Raw genomic sequence first — 22,434 nt, 5'->3', positions numbered from 1 at the left:
TTAGGTGAGGGGAATCTTCATAGTTGATGGCACCACACCCCAAATTTCTCTGGCATACTCGGTGATCGTCCTGTCACTGGAAAACTTGCCCGAGGAAGCGATGTTCTTGGTAACCTTCTTAGGCCACTCTCTCGGCTTCTGTAAAGAAGCTAAGGCAATGTTGAATCTCTGGGTTGGCGGCTTTTGGAGTGTGATTTACAACACACTGCAAGGATTCTCCTGGAACAACCCTCTCCCTTCACTGCTGTGTCCCCTGTTGGAATAACATCCCTGCACTGACTACAGCACTTGCTCACGACTTGTGAAAATGCAACCCCGCCATTGCTGCTGTGGCAGGATTTCTTACTCAACAGACCTAGCAGGTCACCTAATCCCTCTCCCTGCAAGTGCAGGTTTGGTCTCTCCAAGCCTTTTGGCCAGCCTACTTTTAATATCCAAGGGCTGGGGTCTCCACATGTCCCCTGGAGCAGTACAGCTCTGCCCTGGAACCTTTTACTGGGCTAGCAAAAGCCCTAGTGTGGATGTAGTTATATCGGCAGGAAAGTACGCTTGCTGGGATGGTTTATGTCACTGGCTGAACCAGTATAAACTGTGTCTACACTAGGCAGGTGTGCCAGCGTGGCTCTGCCGGGATAGCTTGACCAGCCAACGACTGAGTGTAGGCAAGGCCTTCGTGTTTACTGTCAGTTTTTCTGACCATCCCCGGTTTGCTGCACAGTGTGATTCTCTTACCCTGTACAGCTGGTCAACCTGGCCTTGACACTCAATGTAGGCTTCGCAGTCAGCGACCCCTTTAAATCTGAAAGCAAAGCAGAGGAGCGTGAGGTGCTGAACTCAAGCCTGGTTCCTCTGAGTCAGCTGCTCAGGGCAGCACAAAGACTGATGGGTGAACAATTACTGGTGCAGGTGGTTTTGACCAGAAAATGGGCTTTGGGGATTCCTTCGGCGTGAGGCGCTGATGCAGGAAGCAGACTCAGTCCTGAGCTGCTGCAAGAGCCTACGTGGCTGTCACAGCCCTAAAGGAAACTGGTGTTGTTTGCTTATAAACCAGTCAGTGCCGTTCTCTCGTCGAGTGATTGCTCATATCCATTCCATTATAGGTGTGTGCTCACCCCGCGCACAGATTCCCGGAACTTTTTTCCCCTTAGCAAGCCCTGTAGGGTCAGCTCAGGCGCCCCGTGGAGTACCGCACTCATGCCATGATACATAGGGTGCTGCCGACCCCGCAGGCCCTCAGTTCCTTCTTTCCGCCCATTGACGGTTGCTGGAACATTGCCTCTTGCTTTGCAAGTCGCGGCCCCTTAGTAGTTAGTGTTGTTTAGAAGCAGTTAAGTAATTAGGTAGTTAGGAAACCCTTGGGGTTTTTCTTCGCGTTGGGCCATGCCTGGTTCAAAGGGTTTCAAACCGTGCACCGAGTGTGCCAAACCTGTCCCTGTGAGCGACCCTCACGATCGCTGCCTCCGATGCCTCGGAGAGCAGCACTGCAGAGATAAATGTAAGATCTGCAGCGCCTTCAAGCCCCGCACCCAGAAGGAGAGAGAGGCGTGGCTGGAGGCTATCTTCATGGAGTCCGCCCTCTGTCCCGACTCTGAACTGGCGCGTTCCCCTGTGGCACCAAGCGTCTCCTCGGTGCGGAGCGCTCCTCCGGCACCGGCGTCGTCGACCCAGAGCCCGGCACCGAAGTGCCGCAAGGACTCTGCGCGCCGAAACTCCCCCGCACTACCTACGCGGCCCCGGGGGAGTCAGCAGATGCCCCAGCCACGTGCCGTCGAGATTACTCTGGCACCGGCATCTCCACGCAGGGAGCCTTCCCCGACTCTGTGGAGTGGGGTAGTGCCCTTGCAAGGGCCGTTGATGCCGGAGGCGTTCGCCGCGGCACGCGCCCTCATGGGCCTGCCCACGCCTCCGTCCCCCCCTCGGCCGAGGGCTGGGGGACCTGCGTCTCGGGGTAAACGTGCGCTGGGTGGCCCCGGTGGTTGGCGGAGACAGGAGTCCAAGTCTCCCCCCAGATGGTCAAGGAGGGTAGAGAATGCGGCTCCCCTTCCAGCTCCGGCACCGAGTCCTCGAGCTCCTCAACACCGCGGCACAGAGGGCGGTTGAGGAGCTCACGGAGGGCTACCTCCCAGTCCTCCGTGGAGAGTCCATCTTGGCACCGCAACTCATGGCATCGGTCTCGATCCCCGGCACCCAGCCCGGCGTGGATCCCGGTGCCCTACATCTCGATACCGGCTCCACCGGTACCAACCCCTCTGCCATCGGCTATGCCTCCGGCACCAACGCCTCCGGCACCGGATATGCCTCTGGCCCCGGCCCGCGCAACATCTCGCAGACAGTTCCGCACCTTGCGGTCCTGTTCCTCTGGTCGGCACCGATCTTCACGGTCCCGTTCTTCGCGTCGGCACCAGCGGCACCACTCCCGGCACCGCTCCCACTCCCGCGGGGGGAAGTGTCGATGCAAGTCATCGAGAGGGAGACATTCCAGCTCCAGTAGCTCCTCTCCACACTGGCACCGCACACGACGGCACCGGCATTTGCCTTCGTCGTCCTCCAGGAGCCGCTCCCCCATGAAGGGAAGTAAGCGGAGGTCTAGCGGCTCCGGGTCCAGATCTCGGCACCGGGTGTCCCAGTCGGCACCGATGCCAACTTTAGCGTGGCCTCAGGGGCCTTGGCAGTGGCCATATTGGGGTCCCTGGGGTACACAGGTGGGCCAGGCTACCGCCTCCCTCCACTCTTCCGTGGCCCCGCCACCACCTCCTCTTATGACCCAGCAGGACAAGGGCCACCCCTCCGAAGGGGGATCAGACCCAGAGGAAGGCCCCTCCACGGGGCCACTTCCTCAATCCTCCTCCTCATTCCCCAATGACGTCACCTCCCGGGACCGTAAGACTCCATTGCCTGACTTCAGAGCTCATCAGGACATGCTAAAAAGAGTTGCTAGCAACCTGAATCTAGAACTAAAGGAGCTCTCAGAGGAGGAGGACCCCCTATTCAGGGTTTCTGGGATGGTAGGCCCATCTAGAGTAGCCCTCCCCGTCCACGAGAGGGTGCTCAAGTTGGCTAAATCCCTCTGGCAAACCCCCGCCTTGGTTCCCCCTACTGCCAACGGAGCCGAGAAGAAGTACTTTGTACCCACTGAGGGGGTTGAATACTTATATAATCACCCTACGCCATGCTCCTTAGTGGTGGATGCGGTGAACCAGAGGGATAGACAGGAGGCCCAGGGAACCACCCCCAAGAATAAAGAAGCCAAAAACTAGACCTGTTTGGCCGCAAGGTCTATACAACAGCGTCTCTGCAGCTGAGGATCGCGAACCACCAGGCGCTCCTCTGGAGGTACAACCTCAACCTCTAGTCCTCACTGCACAGACTCGCTGAGATCCTCCCGCAGGTTTTACGCCAGGATAAAGCGGCGGACTTCTCGACTGTCATTGAGGAGGGCGCTGCGGTGGCAAGAGCGGCCTTGCATTCCTCCAGCGACGCGGCGGACGCTGCCAGCAGAGCGATGGCCTCAGCCATAGTCATGAGACGATTCTCGTGGCTCCAGTCGTCGGGGTTGTCCCAAGAGGCCCAGCAGACCATACAAGATCTCCCATTCGATGGTGCTGGCCTCTTTTCGGACAAAACCGATGACAAGCTGCATGCCCTAAAAGATTCTAGGGCTACGATCTGGTCCCTAGGGCTCTACACCCCACAGGCCTCGAGGTGTCAGTCTCGGCCTCAGGCCCAGCGGCAGCCTCAGCCGCCTCCAAGGCAACCCCCCAGACCCGCTCAACCCAGGAGGGGTCGGGAGAGGTTCCGAGGCCCAAACCGCCGTGACTGTTCAGGGTCTTTGGCGGGGGCCCAGCAAGGCCCTAATAAGGGCCAAAATAATAAAAAATCCTTTTGATGGTGTGCACGAGGGTGGCACTCTTCCTTTCCTCCTGGATCTCAACCGGCCCTTTGCCCACAGACTCAGGCCGTATTATGCCCACTGGCAAAGCATTACTTCGGACCGATGGGTCCTTGGTATAGTCCGCAGGGGCTGTGCCCTACTGCTGATGGCCTTCCCTCCAGTCTCCCCTCCTACCCAGTCCCTCTTCAGGGACCCCTCTCACGAGCAGCTCCTCACTCAGGAAGTTCGCTCCCTCCTCCAACTAGGAGCAATGGAAGAGGTTCCCCCATGGGAAAGGGGAAGGGGTTTTTATTCCCAGTATTTCCTAAACCCCAAGGCCAAGGGGGGTCTGAGGCCCATTCTAGATCTCCTCCGCCTGAACAAGTTCATCAGACGCCTCAGGTTCCGGATGGTCTCCCTAGCCTCTATCATTCCTACCCTAGATCCAGGGGACTGGTATGCTGCCCTTGACTTAAAGGACGCATACTTTCACATTTCTATCCTCCCAGGACACAGAAGGTTCCTACGGTTTATGGTAGCTGGTGGCCACTACCAGTTTTCAGCCCTGTCCTTTGGCCTTTCATCTGCCCCCAGGGTATTTACAAAACGTATGGCGGTAGTAGCAGCCCACCTGTGCCGCAAGGGAGTTCAGATATTCCCATACCTGGACGACTGGCTGATCCGGGGCAGGTCCAGGGCCCACGACAGGCACAGCCTGGAGCTCACGTGCGCAGCGTGCACCAACCTGGGGCTGCTCATCAACGAGCAGAAGTCCATTCTCACCCCAGTGCAGCACATAGAGTTCATTGGGGCCACACTAGATGCCACCCAGGCCAGAGCCTTCCTCCCTAGGCCTCGCTTCAAGGCAATGGCTGCCATAATAGATGACCTCCACAGGTTTCCCACGACGACAGCCAGGCGATGCCTCCAGCTGTTGGGACACATGGCAGCCTGCATGTATGTGGTGAGGTTAGCTCGCCTCAAACTCAGGCCTCTCCAGATGTGGCTAGCATCAGTGTAAGCCCCAGTCAGGCACCCTCTGAACAGGATGGTCACGTTGCCCACCCAGATATTGGCTTCCCTACTATGGTGGAAGGATCCAAGGGAGGTGTTGAAGGGAGTTCCCTTCAGGGAAGTAATACCGTCGGTGACTTTGATCACGGACGCCTCAGATGTGGGGTGGGGCGCGCACATCACCGGCAACCTGAGCACCCAAGGGGGCTGGTCACCGGGCGAGATGTCCCTCCACATCAATGTCAGGGAACTCAGGGCAGTCCGCCTGCATGCAAGGTCTTCCTCCAGTTCCTCAAGGGCAGAGTGGTACAGGTCCTAATGGACAATACAGCAACCATGTTCTATATAAACAGGCAGGGGGGAGCGCGCTCCTCAGCCCTCTGCCAGGAGGCCATACAACTTTGGGACTTGGCGGTCAGACACGACTTTCATATATCTGCCTCTCACCTCCTGGGGGTCAGGAACGACGAGGCGAACCGCCTCAGCAGATCGTTCCTTCCCTGACACGATCGGTCACTACATTCGGAGGTAGTAGCTTCCATCTTCTGCAAGTGGGGTGTTCCCCAACTGGACCTGTTCGCGTTGTCCTGGAACAGGAAATGCCCGAGGTTCTGCTCGCTCCAGGGTCGCGAGCCGGGCTCCATCTCCGACACATTCCTTATAGACTGGACGGGGACCCTTATGTATGCGTTTCCCCCCATTCCCTTGCTACCCAGAGTCCTCCTGAAGATCAAGAGAGACAAGGCGGATATCATACTGATCGCCCCAGCTTGGCCGAGACAGCACTGGTTCAGCATATTGCTGGACCTGTCCATAGCCACGCCCCTGCCGCTCCCAAGGCGTTACGACCTGCTCTCCTAGGATCAGGGTCGCCTGCTCCACCCGGACCTGGACTCCCTCCACCTGACAGCTTGGAGACTCTGTGACTGATGGAGGGAGCGAGAGCTTGCTCCATGCAGGTACAGCAGGTCCTGCTTAGCAGCAGGAAACCTTCCACCCAGGTGGTGTACCGAGCCAAGTGGAAGCGTTTTACTTGTTGGGCTCAATCCCGGGGCATCCCACCGAGCTCCTCGCCAATACAGGCGATTTTGAAGTACCTCCTTCCCTTGAAGCTGCAGGGCTTAGCCCTGGCCTCTCTTCGGGTGCACCTGGCGGCCATATCGGCCCTCCACCAGCCGATGGAGGGTAGATCCTTATTTTCACACCCTATGTCAGCTAGGTTCCTCAAGCGGATGGAGAGGCTATATCCCCAGGTCCGCGACCCCGTGCCTCCCTGGGACTTGTACCTGGTCCTCACCATGTTGACAGGACCCCCCTTCGAGTCCATGGCTACATGCCCGTTGCTCTTCCTCTCTTGGAAGGTATCCTTCCTAGTGGCCATTACATCAGCTAGGAGGGTCTCCGAGATAAGGGCTTTAACCTCGGAGCCCCCCTACACGGTCTTCTACAAGGATAAGGTCTGACTGAGGCCCCACCCGGCTTTCCTGCCTAAGGTGGTGTCACAGTTTCATTACAACCAAGATATCTTCCTCCCCGTGTTTTTTCCTAAACTGCATGGTTCGGAGGAGGAGCGGAGATGGCACTCCCTGGATGTCAGACGAGCCCTGGCCTACTACATCGAGCAGACCAGGCCATTCCGGAAGTCAACGCAGCTGTTCGTGGCAGTGGCGGACCGGATGAAGGGCTCACCTGTCTCCACCCAGTGCATCTCCACCTGGATCACCACCTGTATTAAAACCTGCTATGAGCGGGCGAAGGTGCCGCTTCCAGGAGCTGTGACAGCGCACTCAACCAGAGCCCAGGCCTCATCTGCGGCCTTCCTGGGAGGAGTGCCCTGCAAGACATCTGCAGAGCAGCGACCTGGTCGTCGATCCACACCTTTACGTCGCACTATGCCATCGTACAGCAGGCGAGAGAGGACGCAGGATTCGGCAGAGCCGTCCTGGCAAGGGCAGCGCAATGCTAACTCCTACCCACCCCCAAGGTACGGCTATTTAATCACCTATAATGGAATGGATATGAGCAATCACTCGAAGAGAGAAAATAGGGTTACTTACCAGTAACTGTTGTTCTTCGAGATGTGTTGCTCATGTCCATTCCACACCCACCCTCCGTCCCCGCTGTCGGAGTCGGCAGAAAGAAGGAACTGAGGGCCCGCGGGGTCGGCAGCACCCTATGTACCATGGCATGAGCGCGGTACTCCAGGGGACACCTGAGCTGACCCTATGGGGCTTGCTAAGGGGAAAAAAGTTCCGGGAATCTGTGCACAGGGTGCGCACACACCTATAATGTTCTTCAATACATCTTGAAGAACAACAGTTACTGGTAAGTAACCCTGTTTTTCTTGACTCTTGTTTCTCCTGAGCGGAAGGGAGATGAAACCCGTGGAGTTAGGCCAGAGCAGATAGTCCTGGTGCTCCACAGTCCCCACAGCTCCATGGATGGGGAAGGGTACATGGGGGCAGGATCGGTGAGCGGTCTCATACTCCACCCCCCACCCCTGGAGCGAGTTCCTGCACGCTGGCCCAGGGGAGGAATTGCGAGGGCAGCCCAGCTCAGAGAAGCTACAGGAGCGGGAATGCTGGGCGGGGAGAGGCAGGGGTCTTCCACATCAATGGTTCTTCACTTTCGAAGCTCACTAGGTCCCCAGAGGCTGCTCCCCTGCTCTCTTCCAGGGCCTGGGGGGCCAGCCCTCCCCCACTCAGCTGGGAGGAGGAAAAGAAAACTGTGGCCTGAAATTCATGGAGATTTACTCTTTCCCTGGGCAGCGACAACCAGGCCAGGAGGGAAGAGGTGGGGGGGTTTGTCCAAGCGTAGGAAGCAGCCTGGGCCGAAGCACCATGTTTACAAGTGCAGGCAATGCCCGCTGCTGGGGATCCCTGTGTCTGGTGTTGATGGCATGCGCTAGCCGCAGCATTGCGGTTCTTTCAGCTACAAAGCTGGTGGGACACGGGGAGCGCTGGGGCAAAGGTGAGTGAGAGCGAAAGGAGACCGGCAGTCACTCATTGCGGTCTGGCTACGTCGGCGCCAGGAGACGGGAACTAGTGGATGAAACCCACGTGCAGCAGCTACACGTTAGGCTGGCTGTGATGACTGCATGTGAGAGCTGGGTACCAGGGCCAGCCGCGGCCCTGGGGGATTCAAAGAGCAGAGCGTGGGTGCATCACTCCGCAGCAGTGTGCAGTCCGGCTACAGGGCAGCACCGTGAATGGGGCCATCGTGGGAAGGGGACCAGGGCTTTCGGGAAGAGGCAGGTTGGACCTGGTCCCACTTCCTTAACTGGATTCCAGCTTCCATGGCCATCCAACCCAACTTCCCCAGCCAGGGGGTGGATGGGGAACAGTGCATTGGGGGAGCCAAGAGGCTCCGTATTTGGTGAATCTTTCCATGGCCTCCCACAGGCGTCAATGGGTGTCCATTGTGAGCGGCACCCAGGATCACAGAGATTCCCGAGCAGATCGGAACGAAGAAACAATTTTTCTGGTTCTTACCTGTCGTGCTTCATCAACATATTGACGACATCCCTGAAGCAGCCCGGCTCTTTAGGAGAGACGAAGGCACTACTGATCTGGTCAATGGCTTGTCTCAGCTCCGGAATGCGCTCGTAGTATTCCTTCGCGTTGTACCTACACAGGAGACACGGGCACGCTGCAGCTGGCTCCACACAGCTTGTGGCAAAGAGCCAGAGTCCCGGGGAGCCCGGTGGCAGCGAAAGGTGAGCACCTTCCCTTTAGGCACAGCTTTTGGAGGAGGGTCAGCATTTGGCACCTGCGGCAATGAACCATGCTCCGATTGCCCCCAGCTTTCCAAGACAAAGGCCAGGGCAATATTTCCAAAGCACCTCAGCGACTGGGGAGCCGATGCCCCATTTCCAACAGCAACTTTGACCGGGCTCTGCTAGAAGCCTGCTGGGACGGGAACGCTGGTTGCAGGGTGACTTTTTTTTTTTTAAATCAAATTTTGATACCAGCAAGAGGCCTTTCGCCAGGCTGCCGTATTTTGTTTGGGAACTGGTCTCCGCTGGACTAGCAAAGCCCTTCTAGCACATGCCGAGCCTGAGGGATTTAGGAGCGTGAGGGCCATTTTTCAGTGGTACTTCAGCACGTCAAGTTGCAGAGAGGTGCTCAGTGTGGGTTTTAAAAGCACCTAAGCATCTAAGCCCCCTTGGTGTCAATGGGAGTTAGGTGCTTGGAAAGTCCCACTAGGTGCCTAGCTATCTTCAGGTGCCTAAATACCTTTGAGAAATTGGGCCCTAAGTTCTGAGATCACGTCTGACCAGGGAACGTAGGCGCTTTTCAGAACGTCACCAGGTTGTCCACACCGGCATTTCCTTACCCCACCGCGCTAGGGCACTGGGGCAGGCTCCTCTCAGAGGGGCTAGTGCAGCCAGGCTGCGGGCCCAGGACCCTCTGAGTGCATCTTCACGAGGCGGCAGTGCAGGGGGTGCGTGAGCGCTACATACTCAGACACAGCCTTTCTGACAGTCCAGCCCCACTGCACTGGAGCAGGACCCAGGCCGCTCAGCTGGCCTGGCCCTGCCGGACTCCAGCACACAGGGGGACAGACTGTATCTAGAGCTGGGTTTGGGTAAATTTTTTTAAACACATCCTAAATAAGAACTTGCTGCCAGCTCAGACCCACTGCAGCCGCATACCCCGGCAGCCACCCCGGCTTCCCAGGGGCAGGCAGGACCGGGGCACGTCCCTTTGCTTGCTCCTGAGTGAGAGGCAGGAATGGGGGAAATGTCACCCAGCACCCTCTGAGAGTTGCTCCTTTTGGCACAGCTACACAGTGCAGCACCTGCATGACGGTCAGCACCCAGCTCCCCCTTCGCGCTAGAATCCCACCCAGGGTGCACGAGCGACGCTCCACGAGTGCCTGGCTCTGAATCTATTCCCAGCAGCTGTTCCTGCTCCGCTCCCCTCAGCGGGCACCGGAGCCAGGCCCTTTCACCTTCCCACTGGGTTACAATCATTCTGCTGCACTGACCTAGTGCCCTCCCTTTCTGCACGAGCGGGCATGTCCTTCCCCCAGCTCTCCGCTTAGCCCAGGGCCGGCTCTTCCCATAATGCATGTGGTGACGGTGGGTGGTGTCACGGATGCTCCAGCACAGGGCGTCCTGTGTCTCCGGCGACGCGGTTCTACAAACCCCTGCTTGTCTAATACCTCCACACCTTCCACCCTCATGCCAAAGATGAAGAGGTTCTCTTCGCCCACTTCCTCCGCCATCTCCACGTTGGCCCCATCCATGGTCCCGATGGTGAGGGTGCCGTTCAGCATGAGCTTCATGTTTCCCATGCCCGAGGCCTCGGTGCCAGCCATGGAGATCTGCTGGGACAGATCAGCTGCGGGAATCACTGCAGGGGGCGGGGAGGAGGCAGTTACCAGGCAGCTGTTCTTTACCCCTCGGCCCAGCTCTCAAAGTGGGCAGCCCAGTGCGGATGGGCGTCTGCAGCTGCCGTCTGGACCAGCTAGCTAACAGCCCTGTGGGACGTCATACCTGCTCAGCACACAGAGCGAGTGTGTCAGCACAGCGCAGCTCTCTACCCCCAGAGCCAGCCAGGGACAGATCCCTCCCCCTGGTGCAGGGATCCAAAGCCTTGCTGCTGGTACAGCAGCCCCTTGTGCCTACTCAATGCCCAGCCATTCTCCTGGCCTCTTGGGCAGCTAGAACTCGGGGTTCTCAAGCTCAGGGCACCAGCTAGGCCTAGAGCCTGCCAGGACTGGGGGAGGGGGCACAAAGGCCAACTCTGCAGCCCGGGCCCAGAGCCCAGGTGAGGGTCTGGGCCCCCACCTCTAGGCAATAGGCAGGATCCACCAGTTGCTCAGCACACACGACCCTCTGGGTCCCTCTGGTCTGCAGAGCAGGTCCTGCTCTCGGCAGCCGCTCTCAGCAGCCAGGTGCATTGCAGCGAGTGTTGTGTCCAGCCGAGGCTGGAGAGCCACAGAGGAGAACCCCGTTCCTGGAGCGATCAGCTCCGACGAGTTCGCTTCCCACCGGAAAACCAGAATCCAGCCTGGTCCCTTCCCACGGGAGCTTTGTGCAAAGCGCAACTGGCAAATAACGCAGCTGGTGCCAGCCACCATCTTCACCCGGGGAGCCTAATCCCTGGGCACCTGAGCAGCCCCCGCGCTGGCTGCGGCAGGACAGAGATGCCCAGAGGAGCGTCACCTGGGTCAGGGCTGCCCTGCTTGCGGAGTCAGGGAGCCAGGACATTCCAACGCCTTCCAGGCTCAGAGAAACAGCAGCTGTTCAGCCTGCCTGGAAGGCCGGGTGTGTTTCCACGACAACGCAATGCCAGAGTGCCATGCCTCTGTGAGCGCACAAGGTCTCAGGGACACAGCCCAGGATGGGCAGCACCAAATGTCACCCTCTGGGCCTCTTTCCAGTTGGATCTCATGCCTCATGGAGAGGCCACTGACCCGGCTTGCACGCACGTGCAAATCGAAACAGGAACAGCGAATAGCTACGATGTGTGCACCCCGTGGCAGGGTCTGTTCTGCATCTGCTGCAGCTCCAGTCCGACTGGGCAGCTTTGTGGCTGGAGCACCCCTGGCTTCTGAAAGCCCAGAGCAGCGAATGCTGGGAAAGCTCCGAAGGGAGGTCTACACGGAGATCCGCCAGCCATGCCATACTCCAGCCAGACCTTCCCCACCCCACTGCTTGCTCCCGCACTTCCCCTTGCTCCTCTTTCTGATTGCCAAATCCCGGATTTCTCAAAGCCTGTCTGCCCTCCAGTCCCACCAGGAAAGCGATTCACGGGCTCCCTTTCCAACTCCAGATGGTCGCCAGCACCCCACAGCGGAGATGCACTCCACACCCCGCAGTGTCTGACCTTTCTCAGCAAAGGACACACTGTAGTTCTCCAAGAAGATGACCTTGAGTCTATCTCCAACATAGGGATCAACAAGAGTTCTGTAGCACTTTAAAGACTAACAAATTTAATTTCTGCAGGCATAAGCTTTCGTGAGCTTCAGCTCACTTCCTCAGATACAGTTGGTAGAAATGATACAGCAAAAATAGGAGGCAACATATACATATCCAAAGGCATAGATAACAATGGGGTAGGTGAATAAAAGCCGGGTACTTGAGGCCTAATGACAACCATAAAGTACCCGACTTTTATCCACCTACCCCATTGTTATGCCTTTGGATATGTATATGTTGCCTAAATGGGAGCCTAAATGGGAGCTCAGCACAGCTCAGCACAGCTGCGGCCAAAAATGGACCCCCCAGCGTGGTCTGGCTGGGGTCAAGCTGTTTTATAATCCACTTAAAACAAAGTCCCAGCCTCAGGCTCTACCTGAGCAAAAACCAGGCTTCCAGCCCTGTTAGCATCCCACCCTGTTCCCATCTCTACCACGAGATGGCAGAGTTCAGGATCCTGACAAAAGGAAGAAAGGAGAACAGCAGGATACAGACCCTGGACTTCAGAAAAGCAGACTTTGACTCCCTCAGGGAGCTGATGGGCATGATCCCCTAGGAGGCTAATATGAGGGGGAAAGGAATCCAAGAGAGCTGGCTGTATTCTAAAGAAACCTTATTAAGGGCTCGGGAACAAACCATCCTGATGTGCAGAAAGAATAGCAAATATGGTAGGCGCCCAGCTTGGCTTAACAAAGAAGTCTTTGGTGAGTTTAAACACAAAAAGGGAGCTTACAAGAAGTGGAAGCTCGGTCAGATGACTAGGGAGGATAATAAAAATACTGCTCGAGCATGCAGGAGTGAAATCAGGAAGGCCAAAGCACAACTGGCATTGCGTCTAACAAGGGACAAGAAGAGTAACGAGAAGGGTTTCTACAGGTATGTTAGTAACAAGAGGAAGATTAGGGAAAGTGTTAGCCCCTAAGTGGGAGAGACAACCTAGTGACAGAGGATGTGGAGAAAGCTGAGGTACTCAAGGCTTTTTTTGCCTCTGTCTTTACAGACAAGGTCAGCTCCCAGACTACTGCGCTGGGCAGCACAGAATGGGGAGGAGGTGAGCAGCCCTCAGTGCTGAAGGAACAGGTTCAGGACTATTTAGAAAGATTAGACATACACAAATCCATGGGGCCGGATGCAATGCACCCAAGGGTGCTGAGGGAGTTGGGATGATGTGATTTCAGAGCCATTAGCTATTATCTTTGAAAACTCGTGGTGATCGGGGAGGTCCTGGACAATTGGAAAAATACAAATATAGTGCCCATCTTCAAGAAAGGGAAGAAAGAGGATCCAGGGAACTACAGACTGGTCAGCCTCAGCTCAGTCCCTGGAAAAATCATGGAGCAGGTCCTCAAGGAATCCATTTTGTGGCACTAGGAGGAGAGGAAGGTGATCAGGAACAGTCAACATGGATTCACCAAGGGCAAGTCATGCCTGACCAACCTGATTGCCTTCTATGAAGAGGTGACTGGCTCTGTGGATGTGGGGAAAGTGGTGAACGTGATATACCTTGACTTTAGCAACGCTTTTGATACGGTCTCCCACAGTATTCTTATCGGCAAGTTAAAGTTCCCTGCGGGAGTCAAAGTCCGCTTTTCTGAAGTCCATGGTCCGTATCCTGCTGTTCTCCTTTCTTCCTTTTGTCAGGATCCTGAACTCGACCATCTCATGGTCTGGTTTGGATGAATGGACTATAAAATGGATAGAGAGCTGGCTAGATCACCAGTCTCAATAGGTAGTGATCAACGGCTTGATGTCTAGTTGGCAGCCGGTAACAAGTGGAGTGCCCCAGGGATCAGTGCTGGGGCCGGTTTTGTTCAACATCTTCATTAATGATCTAGAGAATGGGGTAGATTGCACCCTCAGCAAGTCTGCAGATGACACTAAGCTGGGGGGAGTGGTAGATACCCTGGAAGGTAGGGATAGGATACAGAGTGACCTGAACAAATTGGAGGATTGGGCCAAAAGAAATCTGATGAGGTTCAACAAGGACAAGTGCAGAGTCCTCCACTTAGGATGGAAGAATCCCATGCACAGCTACAGACTGGGGACCGATGAGCTAGGCAGCAGTTCTGCAGAAAAGGACCTGGGGGGTACAGTGGACAAGAAGCTGGTTATGAGCCAACAGTGTGCCCTGGTTGCCAAGAAGGCTAATAGCATATTGGGCTGCATTAGTTGGAGCAATGCCAGCAGATTGAGGGAAGTGATTATTCCCCTCTATTCGGCATTGGTGAGGCTGCATTTGGAGTATTGTGTCCAGTTTTGGGCCCCCCACTACAGAAAGGATGTGGACAAATTGGAGAGAGTCCATTGTAGGGCAACGGAAATGATTAGGGGGCTGGAGCGCAAGACTTATGAGGAGAGGCTGAGGGAACTAGGCTTGTTCAGTCTGCAGAAGAGAAGAATGAGGGGGGGATTTGATAGCAGCCTTTAACTATCTGAAAGGGGCTTCCAGGGAGGATGGAACTAGGCTGTTCTCAGTGGTGGCAGATGACAGAACTAGGTGCAATGGTATCAAGTTGCAGTGGGGGAGGTCTAGGTTGGATATTAGGAAAAAGTTTTTCCCTAGGAGGGTGGTGAAGCACTGGAATGGGTTACCTAGGGAGGTGGTGGAATCTCTATCCTTAGAGGTTTTTAAGGTGTGGCTTGACAAAGCCCTGGCTGGGATGATTTAGTTGACGTTGGTCCTGCTTTGAGCAGGGGGTTGGACTAGATGACCTCCTGAGATCCCTTCCTACCCTAAACTTCTATGATTCTAATGTCCTGGTTCTGGAATCAAAGGGGAGCAGTGCGGGCAAAAAAACCTAACTGGCTTCAAAACTGAGCTTGATAAATTTGTGGAGGGGATAGTATGATGGGTCAGCCTAGTTTGGCAATTGACTGATCTTTGACTACTGCTGGTAGATATGCCAATGGCCTGTGATGGGATGTTAGATGGGGAGTGTTCTGAATTACTACAGAGAAGGGTGTCTGGATGGTGAGTCTTGCCCACATGCTCAGGGTTTAACTGATCACCATATTTGGGGCCAGGAAGGAATTTTCCCCCAGGGCAGACTGGCAAAGGTTCTGGGTTTTTTTTGCCGTCCTCTGTAGTGTGGCGCACGGCTCAGTTGCTGGTGGATTCTCTGTACCTTAAAGTCCTTAAACCATGATTTGAGGACTTTAATAACTCAGTCACAGGCCAGGGGTCTATTCCAGGAGTGGATGGGTGAGGTTCTTTGGCCTGAGTTGTACAGGAGGTCAGACTAGATGATCATATTGGTCCCTTCTGATCTTAGAGTCTATGAGTCCCATGGTTGCTCCAATGATAGCACTAGTATAGGCTAGATGACATGCTAGTTAAAATGACAGCAGATGCTGGCACCTTGTCCAGGTTAGAGCTGCACCAGTGTTAGCAAGGGTGACAAATTTGCAAGGGGGGGGAGGTGTGGAAGACTGTGTAGGCAAGGTCTCTGGCCTCCTCTATTGCTAGCCTACAGGTATGATAAGCCAGCTTGGCCAACTGTGCCTAAACCAGGTGTGGCCACAGTTGTTAGATGCAGCTAATTGTTCTTTGCAGAAGGGGCCAATTAAAGCTAATTAAAGGCTGCTTGCAGAGGATATCCCTGGGAATCCAAAGAACGGGGCCTTACCTGCCAGGCGCCCCAGCCCGCCATTACCCAGGCCAGCATCTTCTTCGATTTCCTCCAGCTCCTCCAAGTCCAGACCCAGCTGTTGAGAAAGCAATCCAAGCAGAGGTCTCAGCCTCAGAGCATCACCCCCCAGAGCCCTGAGACAGACTCGCTTCCCTGCACTCCCTGAAGGGGAGAAAAACATATGCAGGGTTCTCTCTCTTCCTGGCAATCTAATTCTTCTGACAAATGACCCCATCCCACTTCCAGCTGCATCTTTATTAGGGGCTGCAGGTTTCCTTAGCTACATCAAACATTTTTGGCTGGCAATCCTCCCTCGAAACTACAAAGATCTCTAATTTAATTTTGAATCAGGGAACGGATGGCAGTCAGCCAATCACCACAGCACAAAGCTGGCTTCTTTGCATAACAATTTAAGGGTGCTCCTTCTTTACAGGGTTAATAACTGTATCTTGGCCTAGCCAGACTCTGAGGCCCATGGGCTCCTTAGCCCAGAACATGGCTAATGCCAAATTCACAGGTTGACCTTGCAAGTTATTCCTGCTATGCCGGAATGTCACCCAATGTTCCGGCTCACAACTTCCTAACCGACAGCCAGCAACAAATATGACTGCTTCCACTTCTGACCGTCTGAAACCTGTCCTTTGACCTACCCCCAGCAGTCATCTCTCCTTGTCCCTGACCTCGCCACAGCCATTCAGGAAGGCCAAGCCTCCACTCCCATCACTACAACTAATTCCTAGGGCTGGCTGAAAATTTCGAAGATGATATTAAACGGGGTTTTGTCAAAGTTAAAATTTTCTGCAGGCAAAGATCTATTTCGGCAGAATTTTCCATTGGGAAAATGGAAACAAAATGCTTCATTTTGGACATGCATTAATCGCTGTGTCCTCCAGAGTGCATCATGGGAGATGTAGTCCAATAGGAGAGCAAGGCCCACAAGGGAGATTGGGCACATAAGGGACTCAGAACTACAACCCCCATGAGGCAATGCAGCAGGCTCAGCAGCATGCAGAGATTAATGTCAACCCGAAACAAAACATTTTAATGTTTCTGAATTTAGATTTTTTTCAGAACGTTCTATTTCATCAAAACTTTTGTCGGGTTGAAAACAAATGTTGAACTATCAGAATTTCCCTCAGGATAGAAATCCTGGTTTTCAATCACCTCTGCTAATTTCTGTTTTAAATTCACTTTAAATCTGGGGATAGCTGGTTAGTGAGAGCAAAGTGGGGTCAGAAGCTGAGGTGGCCATGTTTGCTGTTCATGTATGGATGAGGCGTTCTGGGTGTGGTTATTTTACCAAAATAGTTATACCCCTAGTGTGGAAGCCATTATACTGGCATAAAGGTACCTTTTTCTGGTATCGCTTATTCTCCTTCCTGCACTGGAATAGCCAATATGATACGTACATCTAAACCACTTGTCAGCCAACAATCTCAGAGCCCTTCCCAGGGACGCAGTTAGAAGGCTGGGTTGGCACTCCAGGGACCTGGGGTTATTCCCAGCTCCACCACTGTCCTGATGTGTGATCTTGGGCAAGTCATGCCAACTCCCTGTACCTCAGTTTCCCGCCTTTAGGAAGGGGATGATAATACTTCCCTTAGGGGAGCATTAGGTGTATTAATTAGCAATTGTTGGTAAATTGCTTTAAGTATGTAAAGTGCCAAGTATTAACAAACATTCAGCCTCTACATTATTATGCCCATTTTCCAGTGAGTGCTAGCAGTGGAGAACCTTCATGTTGGCCAGACACACATACCGAGGTCTACTCGTGGTATTTGGACAAGTCCAATTAAGTCATTTAGGGGCATGATTTTTGTACCAAATATAATCATGCCAGCACAACCCCTAGTTTGGACAGTTATACCCCTACAAAGGTGCCTTATTCCCCTTCCTGTCCAGGTATATAGCTGCACACTTGTACCTGTGTGACAGCGACCACACCAGAGGGGTTGTACAGGTACAGCCATAGCAGAACGGTTAGAGCAGTACAACTTGTGTGTGTAGATGTGGCCTAACTGTCTCTTCCGTCAGCTGGGCTATCAGAGAGATGTGTTGTCCAACATCTCTCCAAGTCACCCTACCTCGGCTTGTTGGGTTTAATTTCCAGGAGTCTGAGTGAGATGCAGTTGTGAGGAAAGGTCATGTAGCAAAAGGAAACTGAGGTCCTGATCCTGCAATGACCTGTGTGCGGGCAGAGCCCCAGTGGGGCTCAGTGGAAGTGCAAGTGCAAGTGCAAGAGCTGCCTGCAGGATCAGGGCCTAAGCACCTATTACTAGCACAGGAAGTTATAGTCAGATGAGGTTTCAAGTTTATTCCTCGTGGACCCTCCTCCCATTGCAGCGTATTACTTTACCATCAGCCTCTGCATTGCACACTGCAGACCGATCCAGCAGCAACCATTTTCCACCACAAAAGCTTTGTTACCATCAGCAACCTCTGAAACAAAAATATCCCCAAGCCCAGCCTCTTGAATCTTTAACGATCTGGAGGATATGTTTATTTTTCAATAATTGAAATTAGAATTGCTTCAAGGGCACAGGGATACTGGAGCCTCTGCCAAACTTGTTGGCTTTTGTTAGTCCTGGTACATTCAAAAGCAATAACATTAGATGAAATGAAGTGGGTAGATTACATGGAAACTTCAGGACGCTATAAAATTAATGAGCTTTGTGCAAGCCATTTCCTTTGGTTACAGACGGCAAACAGGAGCAGAGAACAGCAAAGGGAAAGAATTAAAGAGAGAGAGAATAGTGATGCTGATAAGACATGGGCCAAATGTGTATGTTACACCCCATTCCTGCATCTCCATTTGGTCTGTCTCTTTAGACTGTGAGCTCTTTGGGGCAGGGTCACACCTTTGCTCTGGTCTGTGCACACCTAGAGCCCTTGTGCGGATACAAAACATGGATGCTCCACATGGCTGCATTTCCCTGCCTGCCCCTGTGTCTTGACAGGCTCCTCCCCAGTTCCCTTCTGGCAGAGGAAACTCCAGGGAAACTGGTGGGAGTCTTAGTGAAGTTAGACAGGGATTCAGGTCAGAAGAATGATAGACACATGGGGCTGGAAGGGACCTCGAGAGGCCATCTAGTACAGAGCCCTGTGCTGAGAGAGAGCCAAGTAAACCCCGCCCAATCCTGACCGGTGTTTGTCTAAAGAAATCAGTCTTCAAATGGAAAGTGAGCGTGTTACATGAGCTCTCCATAACTGTGGGAATGGATCAGAGGAGGGCTCTATTTTCCTTCGGTTACCAATCTTCCTGTCCGAAGGCTATGCTTCACATAGGGTAGGGTCCTGCGAATGCACCAGTGCCCTGGATCCCAAACATTTCAGAGCAGGCTGCAGCAGTGTTTGGGTTCTGTTGACTGGAGCCAATGCCTACTGACCTCAACAGAAAGCCTCCCAGTGGGACCTAAAACCTTGGGCCAGATTCTCCTCTTACTCACCCTGGTGTAAACAGCAAGTAAATACAGCAAAGCCAGTGGAGTTATAGTGGAGTCACTGAGAGGAGCATCAGTCCCCTTTCATCAATGGCTTCACGTGTACATGAACCCTGTTGGGTGACTGATATCACAGCCTGGCTTTAGCTGTGCTCAGATTGACAAAAAGCAGGGCTTCCCTTCAGAGTGACCCAAATATTAGCAGGTGCATGGTGCCAGGCAAAAGCCCATAAGAAGTAAATTTAAACAGGAGTGACACATTTACACTGGCCTAGCACATCAGAGTAAAAGACAGAAAGCTTTGGAAGGGGATTGTCACAGGGTGAGCTGGCTCTTTAAAAGAGCTGGGGCCCAGCCTCACCTGTGCCAGGTGTAGCCCACCTCCCCAGGTGAAGGGAAGGAGTCCAAGGGTCATGTGATGGGAGCATGTGACTCAGAACTAGGCCTGCTGAGGTATATAAGGGCAGCCTGAGTTACTTCAGAGACTTTTGTGAGCAGGCCTAGGTGAAAGACACCTTAAAGAGGCCTGATTTTTAGGCTAGGGTGACAAAAAACGTGAGTTCTTAGGAAAAGCTTTTATCTCAGAAATCATACCATGCTAAACATGCCATGATAGGCCCTGATCTTTCAAGCACACATTCATGTGAATTACTTCCTGTTATGGGTGTCCCATTGACTCCAATGGCATTGGAATTCATTGAAATGCTTCTCTTTCCAATTTTTTTATTACATTTTTTATCAGAATATCAACCTTTGACCAACCTTCCCTCCACCCCCAAAAGTACTGACATTTTAATCAGAAGATTTTCACTTTTTTGACTCGTTATATGAGCTGGCTGGAAACTGAAAAGGTTTTACCAAATCTTGAAAAATCAATGAAAAAAAAAGTCATGAAAATTTTCATTAACATTTCACTGATCTAAGTGGGACTACATTAATGTGCTTATAGCTAAACACATCTAAATATTTCATTCTGTCGAGTGCAGAGTGCTCAACGCCTTGCAAGATCAAGCCCCAAATCATTATCCAGCTACATCGCTGAAATGGATTGGCGTTTTGTCATACTCTTCTTCTGTCAGAGCACTGACAGGCCCTGTGAGCCACAGCTGATGCTGAGAGAAAATGGGGAATGGAGCTGGCGGGAAAATGATCTTTTTTCTGGAGAAATGTTGACAAAAATAAAAACGCATATACTTCTGTAGAATTATCTACAGAACTGACTTTTCAGTGAAAAACTGAAAACCTTTTGGTTTTTTAACCAAAACCTGAAATATTTCTATTAGGAAAGGCCTTAGTGGTGCCCCTTGGAAGTTGTAGGAAAAGCGTCTCATGTTCCCATTCTCCTCTCTATGGGGTTCAAAGAAGAGGAGGAGAGGTCCAACAATGGCTATTAGCAGGGATTGCTGTTTACCAGAAGCTGGGAATAGGCGACGGGATGGATCACTTGATGATAACCTGTTCTGTTCACTCCCCCTGAAGAACCTGGCATTGGTCACTGCCAGAAAACTGGGCTAGATGGACCATTGGTCTGAACCACTGTGGCCGTTCTTATGTTCTCTAGACTAAGCTCCCTGCTCAGACTACATTTCCCAAGATGCACTGGTGATAGGAGGCAGTTGCTTCATGGGACTCCTTAGTTATAGTGCATCATGGGAGATGTAGTCTGGGTGGAGCACAGCCCATATAGAAGAATGGGGACATGAGAAAACCAAACTACAACTCCCATGAGGAGTTTGGCTTTTCGATGAAAAATCAAAATTTTCCATAGAAAGCAGAAACTTCTTTAAAAAATTAGTTTGGTCAAAACCAATTTTCTTCCTAAATGAATTCTGGCAGAAAAGTTTTGCTCAACAATAACTGGGACCTCCCCCGCACCCCCAATTTACCTGGTAAATGGCTTCATCGCAGCCATTTTGCAGCCCCAGGTTCACCATTGTATTCTGCAGGGTGCGGCCCATGTAGAATTCCATAGACAGGTTGTGACCTGTCCCGTGCCCAGGGTAACCACCTGAAAATGCCAAGGTCAGGGCAGGCCGCAAATGGAGAGCAGATTCTCCCAGCACTGGTGTGTGGCACTGAAGCCAGACTTCCCAACCAGCCACAAACTGCGCTTCTGAATCCCCGCAGAAGCCTGTATACAAATACACACAGCCCCCTTTACTGCATTTCAGCTCCTGGCTCCCAAATCAGCACTAGGTCCAGTAAAGAGACCTGTTGTTTAAACTCTATGCTCTTTACTACAAAGGTTCCCTCTGACCCCAAGGGGTCAGCCACAGTACCAGTTCAATATAAGTTTTGATCTTACCTAAAATACCATGCTGCCAGCCAATCCTTTAGTAACTAAAACTAAAGGTTTATTGTAAAAAGAAAGAAACAAACCATAAGAGATATGTTAAAGGGTCAAAGCAAATCAGATATACACAAATTATTGAAAGTCCATATACATCAGGTTTCTATAAGAATTGTGGAGTTGCAGGCTTGTATAGTTCCTCTGGTGTGCACCCAATCTCTGGCTGGGTCTCAGTCCTTTGTTTCACGCTTCAGTTCAGTTGTAGATGAGCTGATTAAGTTGGTACCTGAAGCTGAGTTCTGGCTGAAGACTGGTGACTGACGACAAAATGGATTCCCAAGGCCTCTGCCTTATATACTATCTGGCCCACACCAGGCTGCCTGCGGAACTTTACAGGAATCAAAATGGAGTTCAGAGTCACTTGGGCCAATCCTAACTGTTCAGGTATGTCTTCAGTTTCTTTCTGGGCCCCTTGCATCCTTGAGTGTCTTAATGGGCCATTAAGCAGGCTATTGTCCTGCCACCATCCTATCTGAGGTGTTGCCCAGGCAGCACAATTGGAAATACAGATATCTCAAATATATCTATAATTTCCATTTCACATATTACACATGAACATAAGTATTATCATCTGATTTAGCATATTATAACCTTTCTAACAGTACCTGACATGTGTAAGGGGTCTATTAGCCCCTTACTAAAACTTAGTGGGTCTTTTTGATTGGCCATCTCTGGAGGAAGCAGGACCCTGGAATGGACAGCCCGCAGGGCCAGTGGAGAGAGGCCAACTCAGGTCAGCCTGATTGACAGGGCGGGCAGGCTAAGGAGGGAGCCAGGAGGGTGGGGGGAGTCCAGCCCTCCATGTGAGCTGGAGCTGCCTGCTGAGGCATGCCTGGGGCAGAACTGACCAGTGCTAAGGACAAAGGAGCCTGCAGCTGGAAGAGGAGCACAAAAAGCTGAATGGAGCCGAGCTGACCCAACCCACAGCAGCAGAGCAGAGGGGCATCCCAGAGAGCCAAGTGCAGCTGCACTGAAGCAGAGAGAACTGGGGCAGGAGCTGTCTGGAGCTGGGTGTGGTGAGCAGCTGGGGAAAGCAAAGGGGACTTTGGGACTATGTGGCTACTGGCAGAGCAGGGATCTGACTCTGCATCCCTGCAGTGCAGCCAGGGTCTGGACAGTGGGCCTGCAACATGTGACACAGACTGTGAACGCCAGAGACACTGTTTGTGGTGCCCCAGGCCAGGGGGCAGTGTTGGGTGTTT

At 53.0% G+C, this 22,434-nt stretch overlaps 1 protein-coding gene across 1 annotated transcript; it reads right to left on the bottom strand.

Annotated features, from left to right (window-relative positions):
- PYGB (glycogen phosphorylase B) lies at nt 1–20,840 on the bottom strand. The gene is made up of 8 exons (XM_067532888.1): nt 20,769–20,840; nt 15,440–15,518; nt 13,317–13,380; nt 11,722–11,801; nt 10,035–10,242; nt 8,377–8,511; nt 733–799; nt 1–138 (listed from the first exon to the last, which is right to left on the bottom strand). The coding sequence occupies exons 1-8, from the start codon at nt 20,838–20,840 to the stop codon at nt 1–3; spliced, it is 843 nt and encodes a 280-aa protein (XP_067388989.1).
- Between the last annotated feature and the right edge of the window lie 1,594 nt (nt 20,841–22,434).

Source organism: Emydura macquarii, unplaced genomic scaffold (genome assembly GCF_026122565.2).
Source record: "Emydura macquarii macquarii isolate MOO-44397 ecotype Brisbane River unplaced genomic scaffold, CSIRO-AGI_Emac_v2 contig_3305, whole genome shotgun sequence".
Lineage (NCBI taxonomy): Eukaryota > Metazoa > Chordata > Testudines > Chelidae > Emydura > Emydura macquarii.
The sequence above is the reverse complement of the archived record's forward strand: the minus strand, read 5'-3'. Positions and strand labels throughout refer to the sequence as shown.